General features: G+C 44.4%; 2 protein-coding genes across 6 annotated transcripts in view; one reads left to right on the top strand and one right to left on the bottom strand.

The window, feature by feature from the left end:
* ARMC2 (armadillo repeat containing 2) overlaps positions 1-9,083 on the top strand; it is a 68,878-nt gene extending 59,795 nt beyond the window's left edge. The window contains exons 19-21 of one of the 3 annotated variants that reach the window (XR_010027073.1): positions 1,164-1,338; positions 2,874-2,971; positions 8,960-9,048. Coding sequence is in view for 2 of the 3 variants with exons in the window: in XM_063150980.1 (XP_063007050.1) it covers positions 1,164-1,297 (134 nt within the window). In the remaining variant the exon portion in view is untranslated. Of the gene's footprint in view, positions 1-1,163; positions 1,531-2,873; positions 2,972-8,959 lie in introns of those variants that run through there. The other 2 variants (XM_063150980.1, XM_063150979.1) reach the window with 2 other exon arrangements.
* SESN1 (sestrin 1) overlaps positions 4,577-22,917 on the bottom strand; it is a 77,549-nt gene continuing 59,208 nt past the window's right edge. The window contains exons 1-10 of one of the 3 annotated variants that reach the window (XM_063150983.1): positions 21,455-21,541; positions 13,979-14,044; positions 12,895-13,095; positions 11,823-12,005; positions 10,432-10,674; positions 9,032-9,179; positions 8,086-8,198; positions 7,662-7,852; positions 7,286-7,430; positions 4,577-5,695 (exon numbers count right to left, since the gene is read on the bottom strand). In XM_063150983.1, the coding sequence (XP_063007053.1) occupies positions 5,609-5,695; positions 7,286-7,430; positions 7,662-7,852; positions 8,086-8,198; positions 9,032-9,179; positions 10,432-10,674; positions 11,823-12,005; positions 12,895-13,095; positions 13,979-14,044; positions 21,455-21,484 (1,407 nt within the window). In that variant the 5' untranslated portion in view covers positions 21,485-21,541 and the 3' untranslated portion in view covers positions 4,577-5,608. Of the gene's footprint in view, positions 5,696-7,285; positions 7,431-7,661; positions 7,853-8,085; positions 8,199-9,031; positions 9,180-10,431; positions 10,675-11,822; positions 12,006-12,894; positions 13,096-13,569; positions 13,899-13,978; positions 14,045-21,454; positions 21,542-22,917 lie in introns of those variants that run through there. The other 2 variants (XM_063150982.1, XM_063150984.1) reach the window with 2 other exon arrangements.

Below are 22,917 nucleotides of genomic sequence, written 5' to 3' on the forward strand. Positions count from 1 at the left end.
ATGTAGAACCCCTTTTGGAATCTTTCTCACCATCAGCCTCTGTTTAATTTTGGTAGTTGCCGTGTAGTGGCACAGGAGCCACTTGTCTGCAGTTGCTGGTAGCTTTGTGTGAGCTGGAAATGACACACAGGAATGTCATTTTCCCCTTCATACCTGTCTTAGCTCAGGCCATCTGATCTGCACAGGCACCTTGGCTTGCTTTTGGATGGGAGTAACTGCTGTTGGAGCATCTCATTTCTACATAAAGTTTGATTCAAAATGTGGGTAACTGAAGTTTCTCTTTAGCCCCAAGTTGCTTTTACCTGCTGTGACTGTGCAATTAGCTCCCTTACAGAGTTGTTTATTTAACACATTGTGAATCTGGTGCTTTTTCATAGTGTAGGCCAAAGATTAAGTATTGCCCATTTGGAGCAGGATTCTACCTTCATATTAGGTTTGTTTGTGGCCTAAATCCTGTCAAATATCCTTCTGTTAAACTCTGTGAAAACATTCAGCATTATCAGTTGTGTTTGTGGATTCCTGATTCAGGAGAATGCGTCTGGTTGCAGACTGATTTGTATTTTCTCTAAGAGTTTGTCTCTTTGCCACATCCAATGCTAAGCAAAATTGAGGGGGAAAAAATGACCGATGACTTCCTTTCATTCCTAACATCGTCTTTAATAAGGACTGTCCTGTTGTTTTATTTTTGAAATCTGTGAGGAAGGGAGGGCATCAGTAAATCCAGTAACCAGTGTGGTTCAAGTTCCTTCATTGTGAGAGTAGATAGAGTTTGAAAGAGTCTCCAGATTAGCAGAGCAATTTGGGGTAGGAAAAACATAGTTGTAGTTAGATGAATGGATTGCTTACCTCAGCAAAATTGCTGCGGGCAGTATTAAACCCTGGGTACTTTCCAGACTGACAGTCACAATAAATGATCAATCTCAGAGACACCCGTGAGGTGTGAGAATAAAAGAACTTGCAGTACCATTTTCACTCTTCTACTGACCTTACCATCCTTTCTTTTCAAGTAAATCTAAGACTCTCAGACAGTGATGCTTAACTTATCTCAAGAGCAGTTGTTTTTAAGCCATCAGCATACACAGCTGCTAAGCTGCATGTGTCACAAAATATGTAGTTGAATGTATCTTTATTTGGAACTGATGACAGTATTTCCTTGATTACAGATGAAGAGGTAGAGTTGGAGTGCAGCCTTGACAAAGATATAAAGGACTGCCAAAGAGTATATTGGGAAAGAGAGTTCAAACCCGTGGCAGCAAAACTTCTTGACAGAATTCAAAGCCATCACTCTTCCAGCTGAGTCTATCACTCCATTTTAATCAGTCGGGGTGTTTTTATCAGGTAAACCGTATATTTCTAATGTACCTGTACATTGCCAGTAGTAAGCTTGTTGGAGAGCATGACTATTCTAAAAAAAAGTCAGAAAAGCCTGGCATTTGTATACTGGATGCTGTCTTCTGAAGAGCTTGTATGAAATCTTTGCGTGTGTAATTACTTTTTACAATATACCTGAGCTGATGAAGCAGCTGTTCAGTGTGACTTGTCTAGTAATTGCATTGTTTCTTCACTGGAAAAATATTTGCTGAACGTCTAATTTTTAAAAAGTAAGTTATGAGTGAGTACTTGGACCTCTGTGGTACCAAAAATGTTGTGCAAACAAATGTTATGTGACAGGAGCCACATCTCACCTACAGACTTTGACACACTTTTACCTTAAGGAGCTTCTGTGACAGAGTAACCTGGTGCTGGTGGGGCATTGTCCTGTGCTCCTTCATGACCCTCACTCTTCAGATCAAGCACTGTTGGTGGTCAGGGAAAGTCACTCCCTTTTCCTTCTGACACTGGGGGGTAGGGTCTGGGGTATCCCAGCTAACCCAGCTGCTGCCTTGGTGCTGGTGGGATGTAGGCCCAGCTGTGCTGGTCTTTCTGGGATTGGGACTTCCCATCTTTAGGCAAAGCACCCGTATCCCTGATGTAAGACAAGATTTTACCTTCTTCAGTTGGTCCCACACTCCCAGGAGCTGCCTGTGTGCCTCTACTTCTCAGACTTCTTGGCCAGCTGTCTCCCCTGAACCTGTGTCTCCATCTGTGGGACCATAACAGCCTCTTTCTCCCTGTTCCCCCTGCCTGCTGCTGCCTTGTTTATTGCTCAGTTTCATCCTTCCAGCACGTCAAAGTCCCTGTAGCCCATGGATTAGCGCAGCAGGCGCATTGCGGCCTCGAGCGTTCCCAGCCCAGTTGGGCACAGGGAGCTGCACAGCCCTGACCCATTTCTCTCTCTGCTGACCTCAGATTACTGGGAATGAACAGCTGGGCAGGGGCTGCCAGGCTCCTGCTCCCGTGGGCCAGCAGCCTCGCCCTGGGCCCTGCAGCACCAGCGGCTCCAGCCTGGCAGTGCTGCGAGAGGCTGGAGAAATTTGTTGGGAGGCAGGGATTCATAGCTCCTCCCTCAGTGGCACTGCTCTCTCTGCCTTTGGCAGTGCCCAGACCTCTGCTTCCAGGGGAGGAGAGAGAGGCTGGGAAGTAGCACCATGGTAGAAGGGCAGCAAGACTTCTTTCCTAGTTTAGTTCCCTGCTTTTATGGGGCAGGAAAGGGAGATTTCATGGTCCAGGTTTTGGGAGTGGTGAGGAGGAAACTTCAGTGCAAGTGATAAAATTTCCTCCATTCTTTGTGTCTCAGCTGTTCAGGTGTCACTTGTGCCCAGCAAGGCTCAGCCCTGCTTTGGGAGCTTGTGTGGTGGTGGCCTCTGTCACGGAGGCTGATCCACAGGAGAGAAGTGCTCGGCATTCCGTGTGGTTTGGCTCCAACAACAGCTCTGCTCAGCTTAAAAATATCTCAATTATCATCATCCCTTCTTTTACCATTTTAATTTTAGCTGAAGTTGAAGGGAAGATAAATGGTTTCAATGTCCCATTTGTTTCTGGGAGAGAAGAATGGATTTGCTTTGAGAGAGTATTAAAGAAAGGATGCTGGGTAAGTAGTCCCTGTGGGGAAGAAGCTGGAGGCATTTGTTCCTGGCATTTGTGTCACAGCAAGGCAGGCAAACATCCGGCTGTGCAGGGCAGGGTGGGGGCACTGGAAAAGGCCCCTGTGGCTAAGCCCTGTCAGGAGGACTAATCAGAATTGACAAGGGCTGAATCTCTGTCAGAAGGCAGCTGATACTGATGGCTGGCTCAAGTCAAGGTGGTGTTTGGGCAATTAAGATTTGTTCAAATACAACACTAATTATTGTCCTGCTAATTATGTCAGTTCCTGCTAATCATATTGTAACCAGGAGCCTGAAGTACTGTGTCTGCAGCTGGGCAGAGCTGGGGGTCCTGGGGCAGCCACCATGTGTGAGCTCTGGCCTTTGCACAGGAAGAGACACTTTCACAGGAGCTGGATTGAGAAGAGAGGGTGGCACAGGACTCTTGAGCACCGCGCCTGTCTAGCTATACCAGCCTCTGTCTTTCTCTGAAGAAAAATCTCTGAGTAGTAAGAAGCAGCCCCAGAATGCTGGATTTCAGGTGTGTTCTCATGGCACTGTTTACCATTTGGGTATCTCTGCCACAGACCTCAGTGCAGCAGCTCTCTGGTGTCCAGGAGCCCATTCCTGTTCTCCCTTGGGAAGAGCTGCCAGCACCACAGCTGAGAGGCTGCTGCACTTCACAGCCACGGGCTGGGGCTCTCCTGGAGCTGCCCAGGAGTACTGGGCAGGGAGTTGGGATTGCCTGCAGGTTGTGTCTTCTCTGATGGCAGCTGTGACCAGATGAAGCCACTCACACACAGATCCACTGCAGTGTTTACTGCTTGAAAAGTGAGAGGCACTTGGATGTGGCTGGAGAGCATAGGATGGAAATGGCCAGTTCAGGTTTCTTGGAGAAATTCAGGTCTACCTTTGACCTCAGAAAGCACCTGGAGACTCAAGCGCTGCAGGAACTGTTCACAGACTGGAAAGGCACAGCTCAGCTGTACAATGCCCTTAAGACAGGAAAGTTTTGCTCTGTTTTTGGAACATTAAAAATCCTGTATTTTCAGTTAAGAGGAAGCACCAGATGCTTCCTGTTAGTCACGTTTTTTGACAGTTTATTAATCTTTCTCCCCTAGATCTTTTTAGATATTTTAGCTTCTTGGACTGTAAACTTAAAACTGTTCTCAGAAGGTTCTGTAGAAAAAGAAACCAGTCTGAGCTGAGACCTAGGCCAGAGGACAGAAATGAAACTGCTTATGGGCTTGGGAAAATCCATTTCATGGAATCACAGAAAATCATAGAATCAGCTGAGTTGGAAAGGACCCATCAGCACAATCGAGTCCCACTCCTGGCCCTGCACCAGACACCCCAAGAATCACACCTTGTGCCTGAGATAGCTTGGTCCAAATGGGTGAAAATATCAGCAGTACAGAAGAGGTGTTCCCACTACAGTTAGTGAAGCTCTAGCTCTGTTTTTAAACTTTTCCTCCCACCATTTCAGACTCACTTAAAAAATTAATGGCTCATGCTTTTTGACTGTTTGCTTAGTTACTGTTTCAAACATTTTAAATGGTCTTACAACCAGTAAGAACAGAAGCTTAAAGTTAAACCACACAGAAACGCCAAGAGAAAAAGTTGTTACCTTTATTTCAAAAATACCAGTAATACTGACAAATTTAAAAAGCAATTCACACTCATACAAAAGTATTCATGTGTTCTCCAAAACCACTGTATATTAAACGTCAGCATTTTAATCACGTTTTGATTTACTAAAAATAGATGTTTTTTAGCCTAGTTATTTAAGCACTGCAAAAATCATTAAGACCAGCGTTGGGCATGTAATACAGTAGGACTGTTTGGCAGTCTAGAACAACATTCCCACACCTTTTCCTAGCTCCTTCTTGGTTCATCCATGAAAAGGAGGACAAGAAGCTACTTGACACTTTATGTAGGTAGATCTCTAAGAAGCTTTGAGGACTCCAGTCCCCTTCTTTCCATAGGAAGACCATTGCACTTTGGAGCTCATGAAATAATGCTGAACAAACATCCTGTTTTTAAGGCTAAACTAGTTGAGAAAATTGACTGCTATCTTTCAAATTATCAGTGTGGACAGAAGAGGTTTAGTTCTGATTAAACAGGGAATCTAAATAACAAGGCTTTTTTGAAACCACACACAATAAAGGCTCAGACAATAGCAGTGCTCACTTTCACTTCTAGCTCAACTGGAACAGCCTGGGTCTGTTCACTCCACCTGCACAGATAGCAGCATCAAGATTTTCTAGAATTATTCTCGTAGGGAAAGCAAATGCCATCAAGTCCCAGTTCTTTTCACACTCCGACTGCCGCAGTATTTGCCTTAACACAAGATCTATGTATCTATGGTTTGCTATATTGCCACAAGTTCAGAGAATGTCCTGGGCTGTCTAAAGCCAAAATACCATGAGCAGGCAGCACTTCTGCACAACCCTGTCTGTCAACTGCCAAGCGTTCGCTGCCCAGCGGCAGCAATGATATTCCAAACATGGAGATAGCTGAAACTAAAGGAGTTATGGCACAATGGGCATCTTAACTTATAGCTACTGTTGGTCCTGAGGCTTCGTATCTTCCTCTGCCATACTGCAGCTGCAGAACATTCCAACGTCGACAGGCAGCCAGAGACATCAGGTCATATAGCGAGTAATAGCTCTCAGAGCATAAAGTAGTTCGGCTTGCATCCGAGCTTCTACCAGAAGCAAATTTACATGGACCTGCAGGGAGAGAAGTTCTGCTTTAGCACCGAGCTCGCTGCCACGCCTGCAGCCACAGGAAGCCTGGGGGCTGTGGGCACTGTGCTGTGCAGCAGCAGCAGGGAGCACTGCCCGTGTCACAGCCAGACCTCGCTGTGGAGCTCACTGAGGGGGGCAGAGGAACCAGTGCCACACCCTGTGGCACTGTGGCACAGCGTGGCACTGGCCCATGGGCACACTTATGTAGGGCCAGGGCCATAGGAAGAGGAAATCATCCTTTAGCAGACCGGCTGGTTTAGCTGGAAATAACAGACAAGCTTTCAAGCACACAAGCCCTTCCTTCTCTGGCAGCACAATATGCCCAGCTTGTTCAGTTTCAGTGAGGCTAATGATTAAAGGCAGAAGGGCAGTGAGTACCGGTGGAGCAGAGGGAGGTGATAGCAAAGGCAGAGGTGATAAGGACATTTGTCCCTGGGGACTGAGAGAGAAACACACAGGCGGCTTCCACCTGAACAACACAGAGTGGTTGGCCAAGGTGAAGCATCAGAAAAACTCTCAAGTGTGATAAACCCTCTATCTCTACTGACACACAGGTGTTCAGTAGCTACTGGAGCTAAGAATTTTAGTTCCCCACATCATCTCCTCGGTGCCTTTATTGCATTTCTTTGAGGATGAAATCAGAAACTTGTGGGGGGAAGGGTGTGAAAGTATTTTTTCACTGACAGCAGGTTGCTGTGCGTTTGCTCTGGCATGTAAGGGCTGTGTGTGGTTTCATTTGCATGATCTCTGTGAGAATGTGTGGTTATTGCATTCAGTGACACATATGTGAATGAGTCTTGGCTTTGGATGGCTATAGAGATGCAGAGTTCTGGGCTTTAAAGAAGGATTTGTGTGCTTGGAAAGCTCATCTATCACAGTCAGTCTAACCAAAACATAGGCAGTGTTTTACTTGAACATTAAATCATTGTAGTTACAGGACCCTTCTTTAAGTGGTTTATCAAGAACTAGAGCCTTTAATGATATGAGCATTAATGATTTCTGTATCTTTGTGTTTTCAGCATTGACTTTAAGTGAGGCCAAGAAATACCTTTTCAAAGAAAAACTGAAGGACATAAACTTAATGGATTCAATATCTGGGAGTTAACAGCAGGAAATGTGATTGGGAGGTGTAATTCAGGCTGTAACCCAGCAGCAGAGCTTTTAGGCTTTGATAAAAAAACTCTTTTGGGGCTATCCATGCCAGAAGGACCAGGGGACTGCAAAGACCCTGGGCCAGCCAGAGAGCTGTTCCAAGTCTGCTGCCAAGGGACGAATGGACTGTGCACCACTTTGCTGCCTCTCTGGGATACAGGCAGTACTGATGCAGTTGAGGTGAAGCTGTACCATTGTCATGTCTAACCCCCTGTACTGCTCAGAACTTGCCCAGGCTATGTCAGCTGTTTCCCAGCACACAGGCAGGAGGAAAGGGGAGATTATTTCAGCCCAGGAACACGACACTTCCCAGTGACTTGACTGTGAGCAGAACCCCAGGAGCAGCAGCTAAAGCTTAAGCTGTGGCTGTCAGGGAGACACTGATGTGGGGCTGTCCCTCAGCACACACACCAACTGTACCTTCTCAGAGTGTTCAAACTGTCTCCAGAAGCTATCATACATTCTTTTTGTGGTCTTTTCAGGAGTGCAAACCACAGTCTTGATATAAACTTTAAAGCTGCGGTCCAACAACTGATTGATTTCACCATAGTCATAATCATCGTATCTGTTTGGAATTGAAAGAAAAACACTTTCATTTTCAAGCAGCAGTTGTTTCACTTGCATTGTTTCTAAGTTCCTATGGCAAAACAAATTATTGGGTAAGTGTAGCACTAGTGCCCCTTCCCCATAAACAAAAATATGTTTAGAAATACATGCATGTTTACTTAATAAATTGTTCTGGTTCAACCTGAGAAAGAAAAGCCAATGTGTTTAGAATAAAAAGAGTAAAACTGACCTTATTCCAAACATACAATGAATATAGTTCCAAATAGCTCGTCTTAGCATTGAGGTATCCACATCTTTGTGCATGGCCATTGTGTTGTAAGTCAGATTATAAGCAATATGGAACTTCTCATCAAGTAGTTGTCCCACATCTGGATAAAGACGATTAACCAAGGAATAGCCATGGTCTTCCCAGGAATAATCCTTAGAATAAGTAAAAATGCAGAATGAAGTATTTCAGAAATAAACTTGTGAAGAACCAGAGTTTTAGTACAGTAAAGATCCCAGGGCAGATAATCCACTGGGGGTAGGGGTTTGTTCGGTGCTGGCTTAATTTAAGCCTCACCCACAGGGCAGTGAGAGCACAGCCCTTTCCAGGTTTGGTATCTGGCACAGGCTGTTCCCTGAGCCCCCTGATGGCAGCCCCAGCCTCTTACCTGAACACGAAAGGTGGGCACGTGCATTCCGTGTCGGGAGAAGTCTTTGTAACCATAGCTGGTGTCCTCAAAGTGCCGAGACACATCTCTTGTTGCTGCAGATTCTTCATCTTCTGTTAATGGCAAACAGAATTGCACACAATTTATAGAACAAATTGGAAGTGTATGAGAAGAACTCCTGCAGAAGAATGGGTCTCTGTGCTTTTTAATCAAACGCATTTTCACTGGATTAGCCGTATTAAGATCCTCTGGTACAGTTCTGTGACTGCAGCTATGGTGTTCAGAGGCAACTCCATGAAAAACACTCAGGTTTTTCCTTACAGACGAACATTTTTTTCTGTCTTCTCTTGTACTGCAGTCTTCACCCTATCCCCTGAATCTAGGGGATGTTTTCCCCCTAACTCAAAAGTCTGTAAAAATGTCAGGGGAAAAACTGGTTTGAAACAGAGCTTATTAAAAGAGAGACTTCTGAGACTCCCATGTCAAGTGTGTCTTAGAGGAAATTGTATTGAAGAGGCCATTACAAGCCTAAATTTGTAATAGATTGTCTCTCAGTCATCTGAAAAGTAACGTTTCATACACTTAAATAGCAAAGCATGTCAAGTGTCTTGATTTTAGAACATCTTGCAAGATGCTTAAATCTCCTGTGAAATTTCTAAAACTTTCAAAAGAGAGATTCTATTTCTTCTGGAGATTTCTATTAAACACAATTTTGGTCAGCCTGTTATGGTGTGTCTGCAAGCAGACACAAATCTTGGCACTACTTTGCTTTTAAGTGTTCCTGGAAGAAAACAAGGCATCTCTAATACTGATTCCTTCAAAGAAATGGTAATGTTTGTGTGACATCTAATAGCATTTCTTTCCCCTTTTGCAGGAGTATTTCTTCAAATAATTTGGAAAAGTCTTAATAAATACATACAATAAATACAGACTACATCTGCACTACCTGAAGAGCACACAAACATGCTTTCTCTCTTCTCTCTTTCAAAACGTGTGGCCATCTCTTCTTGGCTGGCTTCCTCTTCATCTCTGCACTCCTGCAGCTGCTTCATCTTCTCCATAAGAGCTTCAACTTCACAGATAGACTCTGTGGACTAAAAAGAAGAGAAAGATATTTCATTTTCATGCAACAGGAACTGACAATGATGGCAGTAATTGCCAAGCCAGAAAGTTTAAACACAACTGAAGTCCTTTACATCTTTAAATAAAGATTTTTCAAGGAACACAGTTTTTGAAAGAAACCTGTACTGACACAATGGTTTACATTTAGTCGTGATCTTTTCTCAATTAGACCCCTGGTATTTTTAGCATGATTTAAAAATCACAGCATTTTGGAACTAGTTGTTCTCATGCTAAAATTAGTTACTCTTAGTTTAAATGTTCAGCAACTGAAAAACAAGGAGCTGTAACAGAAATTTTGATAGAGGAAGTAACCACAATTTACCACCCAACAGTATTTTTCTCCTCCTCTGCTCACAGAGAAGAAACACTGAAGGAAAAAGGAAGGGTGAGTATAAATGCAGATTTAACGAAGCCTCAAAAGAAAGCCAGTGCAAGATAATCGTCTTTCACAACAGCTGTTTTAACACCTCAAGAATTCAGTAATTGATCTTGTAAACATTCATCATCACCAGAGTAAAATTATCTTTAATTTATACAGTTCTGCCCCTTTCCTCCCTGCCTTTTGCAGTTTGGTCCTTCAGAGAGCCAGCAAGCTTCATCAAACAAATTTAAATGCCACCCACACCACTGCAGTAAAATATCACAGGCAAGATCTTGCAGTGAGAACATCCTCATGGCTGTTCTTAAACCAACACTTAGTTCACATCATTCTTTTCACCAAGGGAAAACAAGTCCAGATCAGCATAACTGCTGCAGGCAGGAGAGGGTGTTTTAAAGAGAGTGACAAAGTTGTGAATGATCTGTTAAAAATGATCCTTTGTGTGATGCATGACAAACACCTCAAGGCAATAAAGTCTGAGAGCCTGGACTCAAAGGAAAAGTCAATTTTCCACTGCACAGATGAAAAAAGCATTCCTGGCCACTGCTGCTCAGGACACGTGTCATGAACTAGTTGAGGCTGGGACTCATCTCAGTTCACCTTTATGAATGACAGGCAGAAAAAAATGACAACAGAGACTGTGTCTGTTTCCCTTTGGTAGCTTTCCCCAGCTTCCAAGTATCATTTCAGCTCCTCCTAAATGCATTTTTTCAATACCCACATCTGGATTAGGCTCATCAAGCCCACTCTCAAAAGAATAAAAAGAAACAGGCACCCTCCACGTATTAAGTTTACAAAGACATAACTACTGTTGGAAGAGACTGTTTGTTCAGACAGACACTTACTGGAATGCTTCCAGCTGGGCTGGCATGGATTTCATCCACCCCGTGGTAACCATTTGTTATATCACAGATGCAATAGTTACTGACAGAGGGGGGCCTGAAGGTGTGACCCCCTTCACAGTCAATCTCTGGGCTGATCCCACAGCCAAACGTGAAGGAAGCAAGGGAGTGGTAGTGTGTAAGGAGAACGACCGCATGGATCAGCTCTGCCAGCGACCAGCTGTTCTCTTCTGTCTTCAGAAGTTGCTTTAAAAATAATGCAAGACAGAAATATTAAAGTCATTCATTTGACCCCACCTTAACGCAGTTTATCAACACATTTCTTTGTCAGGTGAAATTACTTTTGTAACATCTAAACATGCTTCCTGACTCTGCTGCCATTAGTGTGCTCAGTGACCTGTCAGACACAGACCTGCATGGTTATGCCACAGAGGACACAACTTGTCTCCCCTCTGTCCCTGGGCAATTGAATAAGTTGGGGTTTCTTTTTTTGCACCATGTGGTTTCTGTCGAGGCCATACTGACTTGCATTGAAATTTCACACCTCTGATGAAGATGCAACCACAACTGTTGCATGTTTGTTCAAATGGTCTTTACAGCATCAGAAAACCCAGGCAACTCCTTGCAGATCAGCAGTGTAAAAACCTGGCACAGGCTCCCTCCATCTTGTCCCTGTGGGTGGAATGCTCTAGATTTGACAAGAAGCTTCAAACCCCAACTTCCCCTTCAGGCAGGAAAGTGTGGGAGGTTTGGGGCCTTCTGGCAGAGCGTGCGCCCTCCCCGTCCTGCCCCAGCTGGACCTGCCACCACCTCTCACCAGGCCAGGCAGCAGAGAGGAAGTCCCAGCACCCATGTGCTCCTTGCTACGGGCACAGAGGAGAGCAGAAGGGCTGGAAGAAGCAACCCTTTGGTGGTTTGTTGGTGCTGCAGTCCTGGCTGTCCTGTGCCACCACCACCCCCTGGGCAGCTCTGCCAGCCTGCTCTCTCCATCCCACCTGAAAACACAGCAGCAGCAAGCCAGACAAAATGTGGTGGCTGGTGTTCCGTCTAACCTCTGGCAGCAACTCAAACACCCAGGGGTTCTGGCTACTGAGAGCACACAGCTTGAGGAGGGAGGTGCACACATGAGCACACTGTCATTGCACCAACAGAATTCCAGCATGACAGAGAAATTTCAGGGTGTTGTAAATAAAATTTGTTACTCATTTAAGAGCAGTTATGATCCTGTTTTACATAACAGGGCACAAGTGATACTAGATCATGCAGTGATGTAGCACTGAAATCCAAGTCATTACCACAGAACATCTTTCACCCTGTCTGGCTCTGAATCCAAGAATCTGGGATTGCTTTACTGAAAAAAGGGAACCATTCACATTACTCTGTGAAGGACCTACCTCAATATGTTCCTTGGTGATAAGCCAGGGTCGGTGAGCCAACATTTTGTTCAGTTCTCCTAAATTTTGCAATTTTTGAGGTGCATTTTCCAGACCATTCAACCATTTAGGGTCTCCACCAACATGAAGGAAGTCATTCACGTGAAGGTTAACAAGGTAAGAGCACTGATGTCGTGCTGCAGCCTAAAAAGGAAAAGAGTGTGATACAGAAAACAATTACAGAAAGTTAGTACTTTATGACAAATACCATAAGGCATCATTTCCTCAAAATGTCCAAGAATAAGACTTGCACTGATCAAAGACTCAAGTAAAAAAAGTTTTCTGAAATTAACACATCAGCTTGTTTTGATTATTGTTCTCACAACATAAATATCCCTTGTTTATACACACCATCGTTATGCTGGCTAGAGGTGCAACATGCCTATACCCAGGGAGAAATACAGGAATGGATTTGTTGCATGTCCTGAAGCAAGTAATCCATACTGCATCCTACACCCCAGGGGGAAGAAGCTGTCTCTAGCTGCATCTTTACCAGCAACAATCGAAAGCAGGTTTCAGATTGCATATGGCAAGAGAAACTACAGGCAGCTTCTCAGCAAAAAAAGCCCAGTATCATTTACTCCAACAATTTCTATATCAAATAAAGATACAGCCCAAAACCTTAATTCAACTTCAGCAAGCAAAGATCATTGAACTGGCAGATTGAGAATTAGAAATCAACCACTTTTGGCAGAAAACTCACTCAGAATTTACATATTCAGAAATGCACAATGGGACCAACTATTGAGTTAGGAGAAGTGTATGTGACAGGACACAGATATGAAAACAAGCTTTCTTGAGAAACAGTTTCTGAGATACTAAGGATGCCAATAAAAAACAATTATCTCATTTCTATAGCATGCTTTTTCCCTTTTTCTCACAGTCCTACCAAATCTATGAACATAAAGTGCCGATCTTCTGAAACCATCTGTAAAGCAGACAGCAACAAACCTCCTCTGCTTTTCCCTTTCCAGCTAGAAACTGCAGAACACAGCAGCAGCTGCTCCGGGGCAGGCTGGGGCTGGGTGCGTACCATGATGCCGATGTAGTGCCGGTAGTGCAGCGGGAGCGGGCCGTCCATCTGCAGCAGATAGTGCTGAGTTTTGAGAAAGCTTTCCAGATACTGCGGGTGGAAAACCATCACCAAGGTGACGTTGTCCAGCCGGCCCAGCGTGGCAAAAGACTCTGCAAACAGCGTGTGCATCGCGGCGTCCTCCTTCCCCACCTGAATTGTCTGATCGGAGAGAAGCAGCAGTGAGCAATATTGTCCCGGTTCCACCAATAAAATAGCAAATAAATACATTACCACAGCACCCAGAGGCCCCAAGTGAAAGGAATTATACTATAAAACTATTAATGGCATTAAATCAGTGCACATAAGGCACATTAAATCCCTGTAATACCTCTCATTTAGGAGATCACAAGTGGTTATACCAGCAAAAGGAGATTTTTGGCTTTAGTCTCTCTCTAATACAACACTGACTTCTCATTTTTAACTGCCTCACCTTCACTTTCTTGAATACCCCAGGTTGATCTTAGTTAATTATAACTAAAAGCTACTTGAATCATCACTTTTACTACGGAAAAAAGAGGGAAAGAAGCAAAAAGCTGGCAAAGAGAGAAAAAAACAGGAAATTAAAAAAAGACTAAAATTCCTAGAAAACCACAGGCATATTACTAACTTTTCCTCTACTCCAAATTCTCTTACCAGACAATCAGGAGATAAGCAGCAGAAATGCTCATCCAAAGCACTCTGAACCTTCTCAGATTCTTCAGAGTGGTAGAGGCAGCTCAAGAAAAAGCAATCCCAGAGCAGAGGGGCAGGTACCTTGTGGACCAGTAGGAAATTACATCCGGATGTTCACAAGGAAACAGTATTGGGTTTCTCTCATACTAGATAGCAGCATGGGAGGGGTCATAACTATTCCAAAGCTCCCCAAGGCTCTCACTGTTCTGTACACTAGAACTGTGGCCAAAGTCTCAGGACTGAATGTGATATCACTCCTGAAAATGTTTTGCAGATCAGCAGCTGTCCTGAAACCACTGTGGGCTACTACTATAAAATGATGTTCCTTAAAAGCATAAAGTTCACTATGTACTTGAAAACACTACCACACCTCCTTCTCAGGGATGAATCTGCTTGGTCCGTGTCCCAGTGGTCTAGGAATTCTTATTCCAAGTTCCTAGAAAAGAAAAGTACACCACCTCAGCATTTAGTTATAAACAGCTTTTCAGCTGTGGTTGCAAGAAAGAAAAGAGTTCTCCATTCAGAGCTGGGCTTATTTGGGTACTTGTGGTACTCTTGCACGGGTACTTTTACTAGTACTGTTTGTACAAATGCAAATCATTTTTTATACAAGTGCTTTATAATTAGCTGTGCTTGTTTACAGCACACCACCCCACTCCAGCAAAAAAAGTTCAGCAACAAAGGCCCTGTCAACCAAAGAAAACACACACAAATTTATATGCATGCACACACACACACACAAACACACTACAGGCTGGTTCACAGAAAATTCTGCATAAAGCATATTTTGGCAGGGTGTCCAGGACAAGGAGTTCCGAACATGCTGGCTGCTATGTGGTTATGCCACTGATACAAAACGAGGCTGCTGTGTGTGTGTACATCCGCAGCTCGCCAGCACACAACACCCTGTGCATCTGTCAGGAAATGAAACAGCTGTAACCCTAATCAGATTTCTTCTTCCCAACCTCAAAGAGCACTTAAACTGCTCAAAGTACCTGATCTACATTTGCATCTGCTTTCTTTTCAAGATAGGATAAAAAGCTATTCACATTTGCAGGGAAGGAGGGAGGGAGGGGAATTTGCTCCATCAGAACAGCAGCAACCACATCCTTGCACCCGCTTGCGTGGATGTGTTGCCTTGCAGGGAAGGTGGAGGCTGGATAACCCTGGCAGTTCACTACTTGTCCTCTCCTTCAGCCAGATGCAGCTTTCTGACAGGCCTATGGCCCCCTGGGCCTTTGCTGCAGCCAAGGAGCAAACACATGGAAGGCTTGGGTGCATTTGTGTCCTGCCCATGAACACCGTTCCCTTTGGAAGGGAGGGAGCCATGTGTTCCAGGGCAGTCTCTGTAGCACAGAGCAGCCCCCTGAGAAGGCACAGCAGGTTCCAGGTACCAGAGCAGGACATGGCCTCACCCCACACTTCCACACATGCCCCCCATGCCATCGCTCCTCTGCCGTGTGCGTGGCACTCTGCAAAGCAGCTCTCCAGAGGGGATTACTCCCCACTGAGCAGCTTGGCTTCCCCAGGAAAGATGGGAGCCCTGCCAGTTGATGGCATGGCATTCTTACAGATGGAGACCTGGGATTAAAGCTGAGGATGGAGCTGAGTGCTAAACACCAGGCATTATATAAACTAATGGTTTGGGCTCCTTATCTGTGCCCTCTTTTCCAATCACCTTTTAGAACACATGTATTGCCTCTGTTCCATAGCCAAACCCACCCATTTTGTGACCATACCAACTTCCCAAGCAGGTTTAGATGAATAAATACCAAGCACTGAGCCAGTTCAGGCCACACAGAGCAGAGGGGCACCTTCAGCTGGTCCAGGCCTCTGAGCAGATGATGCCCCAAGAGCTGCCTGCCAAATGCAGTTGTTAACTTTGCCACATTTTCCCCACATAGGTAAAGGCTGTTAAAATGTGCAATACTGGCTGCACTTTTTTTCTCTTTAGCTGAGGTTTCTATTTGCACAAGTTTCACTGTACAAGAAGCAATTTTATTAATCAGTTACTGTTTCCTGAACTTTCCCCTAAGATTAAAAAACAACTTCAGAGAGCTGGAAACAATGAGTGCAGACACAAGTGGCAACTGGCAAACTCTTTAGACTCTGACAGTCTCCTTAAATCCCAAAGTCAGATACCTTCATTTCTCAAGTTTTACTTGGATAAAGTAAGATCAAAGGGCATCTCTTACAAATAGTCTTTTCACTTTTTCCCCTCAGTGTCAATTTTTCCTGCTATGGGTCCCAACACACACAAGCAAATTTTGCCTGTCAGCCAAGCAATGCCACTTGTAGGATGGAATTTATCAACATCTCTCTTTAAAACTTCAGCAGAGCTTCTTATTTTGGCTATAACTACACTCGAAAAACATAGCCAAACAACAGCAAGCAAAAAGAGAGATCATTTAAATTGTCAACAGGATTTAATTTAGCAGACGTCTGCAGTTTGCCAGATCAAGCCCTCCAAGACAAATACCTTGAAGTTTAATTCTTGAACAACTGTTTTTCAGTTTTTCCTTTTCCCAGAACAGTTAGAGGAAGAAAAAAAACCCCAAACCCAGATTTAAGAAACTGAGATCAGCAGACTGCTAGTGTATTTTGCTTCACAATCTAAAATACATCACAATTAATACATTTCTGTTTATTAAAGCATACAGAGGTCAGGTTTACAATTACACAGCACGTAACAGGTTATATTACTCAACCATCCAAACCCTGGCTACAAAGTGACTTAAGAGGTTTCTTTTTAATGATTAAATGAGTTGCTTTGTTTTCCATTAGGAGAGGCATCATCCCCCTGATATCATGGCACCAGCCTAGTTCTTGAGAAGCTTGGGGTCAAGGCTCTGTTGTGACAGAGATGTAACAAAGGATCTGTGAAGATGAGCCTGTTTCCTGTCTGCAAAACGGGGGTTTCTTCCAGAGGGTGCTGAGAACAGAAGCAACTTGCCATGAGGTGCATGCTTAACACAGTCACGAGAGCTGTGTAAAACCTGACCCTTTAGAAGCCTTTTGAAAACTTGTTCTTCAGTTACAAGCTATGGCAGACCTTTCAAAAGCTATTTTCCTCTCCTTTTAGGAAGCAGCATTTAATCAAATTCTCCTAGTACTTCAGAGATAGCTGTGTGCTTCCAGCATCCCAGCACTTCAAATACTTGATTACACAGTAATAGTTCTCCAAACAGTCCTAGTGAATTTCTCCTTTGTCCTGAACATATTTCTATGCTTCACAATACCCTTCTCTAAACCTCCATCTTCCAAATACACTCAAGTCAGGGAGCAACACTCTCCCTCTCAAAGGCAAGACCTGCATCCTGAGCGGACACACCACTACATCTCTCTCCTGCACATTTCTCTTAAAGCACCATCTCACCTGGAGCACCAACAAGCACTTGGTGAAGCAGTTGCGTCTAGGACAAGTAGCAGCTAGAAGAAAGCCCGTATTTCTTTTGGTTATTCCAAAAGTATAAACAACTTTCATGCGATTCCAGACTATGGAATTGCACACCAAAGTGACCTACTTAGTGACACATTCTCTGCATCAAACTTCTCTTGGCTCCTTTCCTCCTGTTTGCCAACCTCACCACACCACACCACTTTCATTCAGTCTAGAAACTCTGCAGCTGAATACAGCTCAAAGCTCAGCAGAAAGCCAACCACAACTGAGGCTTTAGGTGCAAATAAATAATAACAATAACAATAATAACAATAATGATGATGGTGATGCATCAGACGCACTCCATCTTCAAAGCCAGAACATAAAACTCAGGTGGCTGCAAAGCTGAGCACCAAGGGTGAAACACCCAGAAGCTCAAGGTAATGGAAGGAGGTGGGCCTTGCAGGATGGCAATCCACTCCACTGCTCACCTTCCACACATACCTTGACAGAAAAGCAAGACTTTAGCCATGTAAGTGCTGCATTGCTGCATGGACAGAGACAACTGTGAAAAACACCGAAAAGCCTCCTCTTTCCCCTTTATGTAATGTAACTCTATTTCTGTACAGCCACTATTATTATTTCCATGGGAACTTAGGTCACCAGGTACCCATCATTTCTCAATCTACACATCCCTCACCATTGCCTTATCAGCCCAGCATCACATCTCATGCATTTAGATAATGCAAGATTCCTGTGAGGTAGGACAAGTACATTATCTCCAATCTAGGAGAAAAAAATCCCTCAGAAATGGAAAAGCTACACATCTTAGAGAAGCTGATACAGAAGACTGGTGGCTTGAGCTGAGATCTCTGAAGTCACAGGCTAATGCCCTAACTATCAGACTGTGTGCCTGTTCAGAGACTTCTCAGCCAGGAAATGCTTTATGCAAATTTACACCAAGAAACAGCACAGCAGAGCTGAGACAGAAAAGTTAATGAGACAACTCTGCAAGCTTAATTATATACTTCCCAGTCACCACTTACTCTCACCAGTCTGGCTCAATTAGCACATCCAACTCCACAAGGACGACTAGACCAAAAAGCCCATACTGCCTGCACATACATGCTCAAGGAAGTCAACTCTAAAGTGTAAATGTGTAAATTCACACAATGTAGAGCTTTTCTGTATCTTACAGCTGTTGATCCAGCCCAACTTTTAGGTAGCTTTTTAAAGCTTCTTGACAGGAACATCATTCCTGTCAAATTTATGAAAAATCCTGAGATTAAAAAGTTGAACTGCAATAATGTAGAAGAGGTTTGTAAATACTAACAGTACAACACACATTACTTCTGCTGGCAAGAGAACATCATCTGCTTTGGTTCTGAATCTCTTAAAACAAAAATGAAAACAAAAAAAAAAAAAAAAAAACCCCAAAAAAAAAAAAAAAAAGAAAAGTCACAGTTTAGGCAGACACACAGTATCAGAAATTTCACCTAGAAACACTGAAAACAGAACTAAGCTACAAGCCAGGTCACAGAGCCTCTGGAACAGGAACAGCTATCTAACCTAAGCTACAGTTTTTCCTCCATTGTGTGCCTAAAATGCTTTTTCAGATCCTTGTTGGTCCCTCACTACTGGCTCCTTGCAGCTAGAGCTATGCCCCTCATCACAAAAGCTCTCTCAGAACTCCATGGTAGTTTTATCCAATGAATCTGGGACTGTTACCAAACTGCTAATTTTCAGTCATTCAGGACTGATGAGCTATGATCCACAATGCTCACTCAGACTGCTTCCCTGGTGCTAGCACAGTGAGTCATTTTGCTCCCCTCAAGTACAGTCAGTACCACTATCAAGTCTACCAGATTCATATCTACCAGAAAGACTGACTTATTTACGTACTTACTTAGGCCTTCTCCCTCTAAACAGGGAACATTTTATCATAGATAAGCCACAGGTGAAGTAAAATTGTAATTATCAATTTACTTCACTAAACTACATTTGAATTAACATCTTTATCTGAATCATCTATGTCTTGACTAAGCACTAAGTGCTGCTAGATTCAAACAAAATTATATGAAAATCACACCCATAATACAATATAAAACAATCTAATGTAATGAACCAGAGAAGGAAAATGAAACTGAGGTGAATTTTTTGAGGTAACATTTTTTTCTAGATAACCAGTCATCATTTTACATAATCTAAGTCGTTTTCTACCCAGGCTTAGGGTTAAGAAAGGCACAATGAGCTGTGAGTTAAAAACTCTTCAACACAATTTCCTGGTGGGATTAACTCCTCCAGCATGCCTGTGCTGAAAATTCAACTCAGTATAATATGATGAGCATTTGAAGCATGGCCATTAAAAATACCCATTTAGGGCTTTATAAGCTTATGGGATGAAATGCCTCTAAGCATATAAGTGTCCAAGAAGGTTGTGCAGCATTTCCAAGGGAGACTTGGCACTTACCAGTCTAAGAGGCTTCATGCTGCTCCCGCTGCTGCGCTCACTGTGAACTGTCTGGTTCCTACTTCCCCTTTAGAGGCCACTGACAGCAAAACCTCACTGCTGGTGACACTGAGGCTACAAGCACAGTTTCCTTGTTTAGGACCTTAACAACAAGGACTGGCACAACTGGCCCCACAGGACAAGCTGTCCCCAAGCTGATACACACTCAGCTTAAAAACTGTATTTTCAGTTCTGCTAAACGCAGTAGCTACTGTAGTTTCCACACTGGTCAGAAAACTTTTAGGAAGGGGACAATTAAGAACAAAGAGTGGTGATTAAGTATATTTCTTTTCCTACACACAGAGAAATCCTACATCTTTTCTAAATGTGGGGCTATGCAGAGCTGGCCATTTTTCCTATTTTACTTTTTTACTTAATCCTGAAGTAGCTGCAATTGTTGTGGCTTTCCCAAACAAACTATGATTCACATTAAAATGACAGAAAAAAAATTATCCTAGAAATGCTCATGTATTTTAAATTTTTGCAGTGGTTACATTTGCTGGGTACATTCAGACTGCCATTCAGCTGAAGCAACAGACATGTCTCCACTTGTACGGATTTAAAGAACTGGGAACAAGTACTCCCCCTCTGTTACAAAGCGCTTTGTTACACAGACCTACCACTCTTCACTGGAATTAGAGCATGGCAAATGCTGAACTGTTCCTCTTTCATATAAGCTATGTTATTCTTACATGAATTTAATTTCATTATAATTTCTCTGAACGTCTCAAAGTCCTTAGAAATAACCCATTTTAAAAACATCCCCATCTACTTTATGTGACTTGATTCAAGACAGAAATCAAGGCAAGGGAGAGTGTGTCCAAGATCACACACCTTGTTCACAATGGCAGGAATGACAGCAAAGCCCAGACTCCACTGTCTCCATCTCTAGCACCTCTTCTCTGGTCATTTCTAGGACTGAGCAGTACAAGCAGGTCCAGCTGCAGTAGTCTCAAGGTGGCTGCCTATATGCTACCTACTCTTACTCAGCATTAGCAGCTCTTCCTACAGTGGTTTTGTGACACAACTGCCTAGAGTCCACAACCCCATTTACTTTTGATATGAGCTCACTGAAACTGAGGCTGAGTTTCAATGATTAGTGCCTAGCTTTTTTAATATGGCACTTCTGTGGTGAAACAGAAAGCATTAAAGGGCAAAGGATTTTGAATGAATGCTTGCAATTTCCCTGCTGTAAATACTATTTAAATACCAATAAATTAGTGACATAGAAGGAAACAGTCTAAATGTGACAGTAACCCTTTGCATTACATAGACTGTACTGCTGGATTATGTCAAAGCAAAGCATATATCCATATATATGTATCCTTATGTATCCATGAAGTACTGGGTTACTCTAAATCAGAAAAATACAAAACAGGCTCTGCCGCAACCTACATCACTTCTGAGGAGTTAAAATTTTCCTTTAAAAGAAGAATCTTAACGTGATGAGATTAAGAAATTTACAAGAGAGATCCAAATCAGCAGGTTTATTCCTTTCTAAATAATGCTCTTGACTTGCATCTGTTTATAATTACAGCCCGCTCTTCTCCATGAGAAATACAAGACCAGCCTTACTGTTTCAAAAGGATAATCCAAATCTATGCAAGAACCACGTAAACGCCGGACAATTCCGAGGCAAAAGCCACCTGGACGAGCCCGAGAACTCTGCAGAGGTTCCCGGCTGCCGCACACCCCAGCGGAACAGAGCCCTCCTGGGAGCATCTGCGCTGTCACGGCGGGCAGCAGCTGCTCATCCTGCGGCTGAACGGGACCTGCGAACCCCCGAACGACGCCCTCCGGGCGGGGAGCCCGCAGGCAAACGCCGCTGCTGCCTCCTCAGCCCCGCGGCTGATCCGCAGGGGGCTGCCCGGACCCCGCCCCCCTTCCAGCAAGGATTTCTCTGGCGATGCGCCCGAACAGAGACCCCCCCCCCCCCCACCCCGGCCAGCCGCGAGTACCTGGTGCTGCCGGCCCGGCCTGGCCACCATCCGGCCGGTGCTGCGGGGCTGGCCCAGGCTCGCCGCTCTCGCAGCCCCGCTGGGCTCTGCCCCAGCGCCGCCGGGGCGGTGCCAGCCCCGGCCCGCCCGCCCGGCGCAGGGGCGGAGCGGCGCCCGCGGCGCTGCCCCGCCGGGGACCGGCGCTCACCGCGACACCGCCGCTGCTCCCTGTGCCCGGGAGCGGCACCAAATGCCCCGGGCGGGGGCACAAGAGGCGGCAGCCCCGGCCCGGCAGGACAGCTCCCGTCCAGTCCAGCCCCGGCCCCGGCCTGCTCGGCTCCGTTCCGCTCTCCTTCCCGGCCTAGAGACGCTCCTCGGACGATGCTTTCCGCCCCCCTCTCCTGTTTCTGATGCAAGAGTTTCTACCTTGTCTTTAAGAAACAAAATAGTTACGGCTTTTAAACCGAGAAATCGCAAGAGGTTCACATTTTGCAGATATTTGTGTGACTAAGTGCGCTGCTGCTGCCGCTGCCGCTGCAGAAATCTGGCCTCCTGCCTATTCCCAAGATCATAACAGTCCTGGGCAAACATATGTTTTGCAATCGTATCAGCAAAACACTCAGCCTTTGTTTGCAGCAGGCTGTGCTGCGCCTGCCGACCCCCCAGGACTGTAAACTCTGCCAGATGCCTTGCATCTCCCACCTCTTTTGGTCTGGGATTTTATGTCATCAGTTATTTCAAAAGAAACAAGTCCCTGAGCTGGCCCATGTGATTTTTACTTCTTTTTTCTTTCACAACATTATTAGATCCATAAAGCTACATTCTGTTAGTTAGTTTTACTTCAAATAATTCGAATTAAAATAAAATATAGTAGACCCCAAGAGGAGATCTTCTGTTGCAGTTTTCATGGGAGAAGGGCCAGGACAGCTCTGAACCCGTAAACATACTCACCTGGGGGAGGAAGGCTCCTGCCTACAGTTCAGGCTGTGTGGTTTTGAGCTGTACCAGGTTATCTTAACAACCAAGCAGGGAAATTCCATGAAACTGAACTTTACACTTCTGTTAAATGTAAAACTGAATACTGCAAAATTGCACACAAACTGTTCCTGTTATCAAACCTAGCAGCTAAATGCAGAAAACACTGAGGACGGTGCTGTCAGGGGAACATGGCAACATGACGCAAGGCAGCACTTCTGCACATCTCTAATTCTGGAGCCTTAAAGGCTTTCTTTCCTCTCCAGTTTTCAAATACCACCAAACCTTTGGGTTGTGCAATTAATGCTGGAGAACCAAGGGATACTCTACTGCTGAAGGCTTAGTAGCAGTTACAAGGTTAATTTACCCAGAGATGCCAAACTACCACAGCTCCATCCTTAATTGGAGCCTTGGCTTGAAGCTGCTCAGTTTCTCCAGGAGAAACTGAGTGTCCTCACCTACTTGCACTTTATAAAATGCTCAAGAGAAGCATGGAGAAAGAATAATGC

Source organism: Melospiza melodia, chromosome 3 (genome assembly GCF_035770615.1).
Source record: "Melospiza melodia melodia isolate bMelMel2 chromosome 3, bMelMel2.pri, whole genome shotgun sequence".
Taxonomy (NCBI): Eukaryota; Metazoa; Chordata; class Aves; order Passeriformes; family Passerellidae; genus Melospiza; species Melospiza melodia.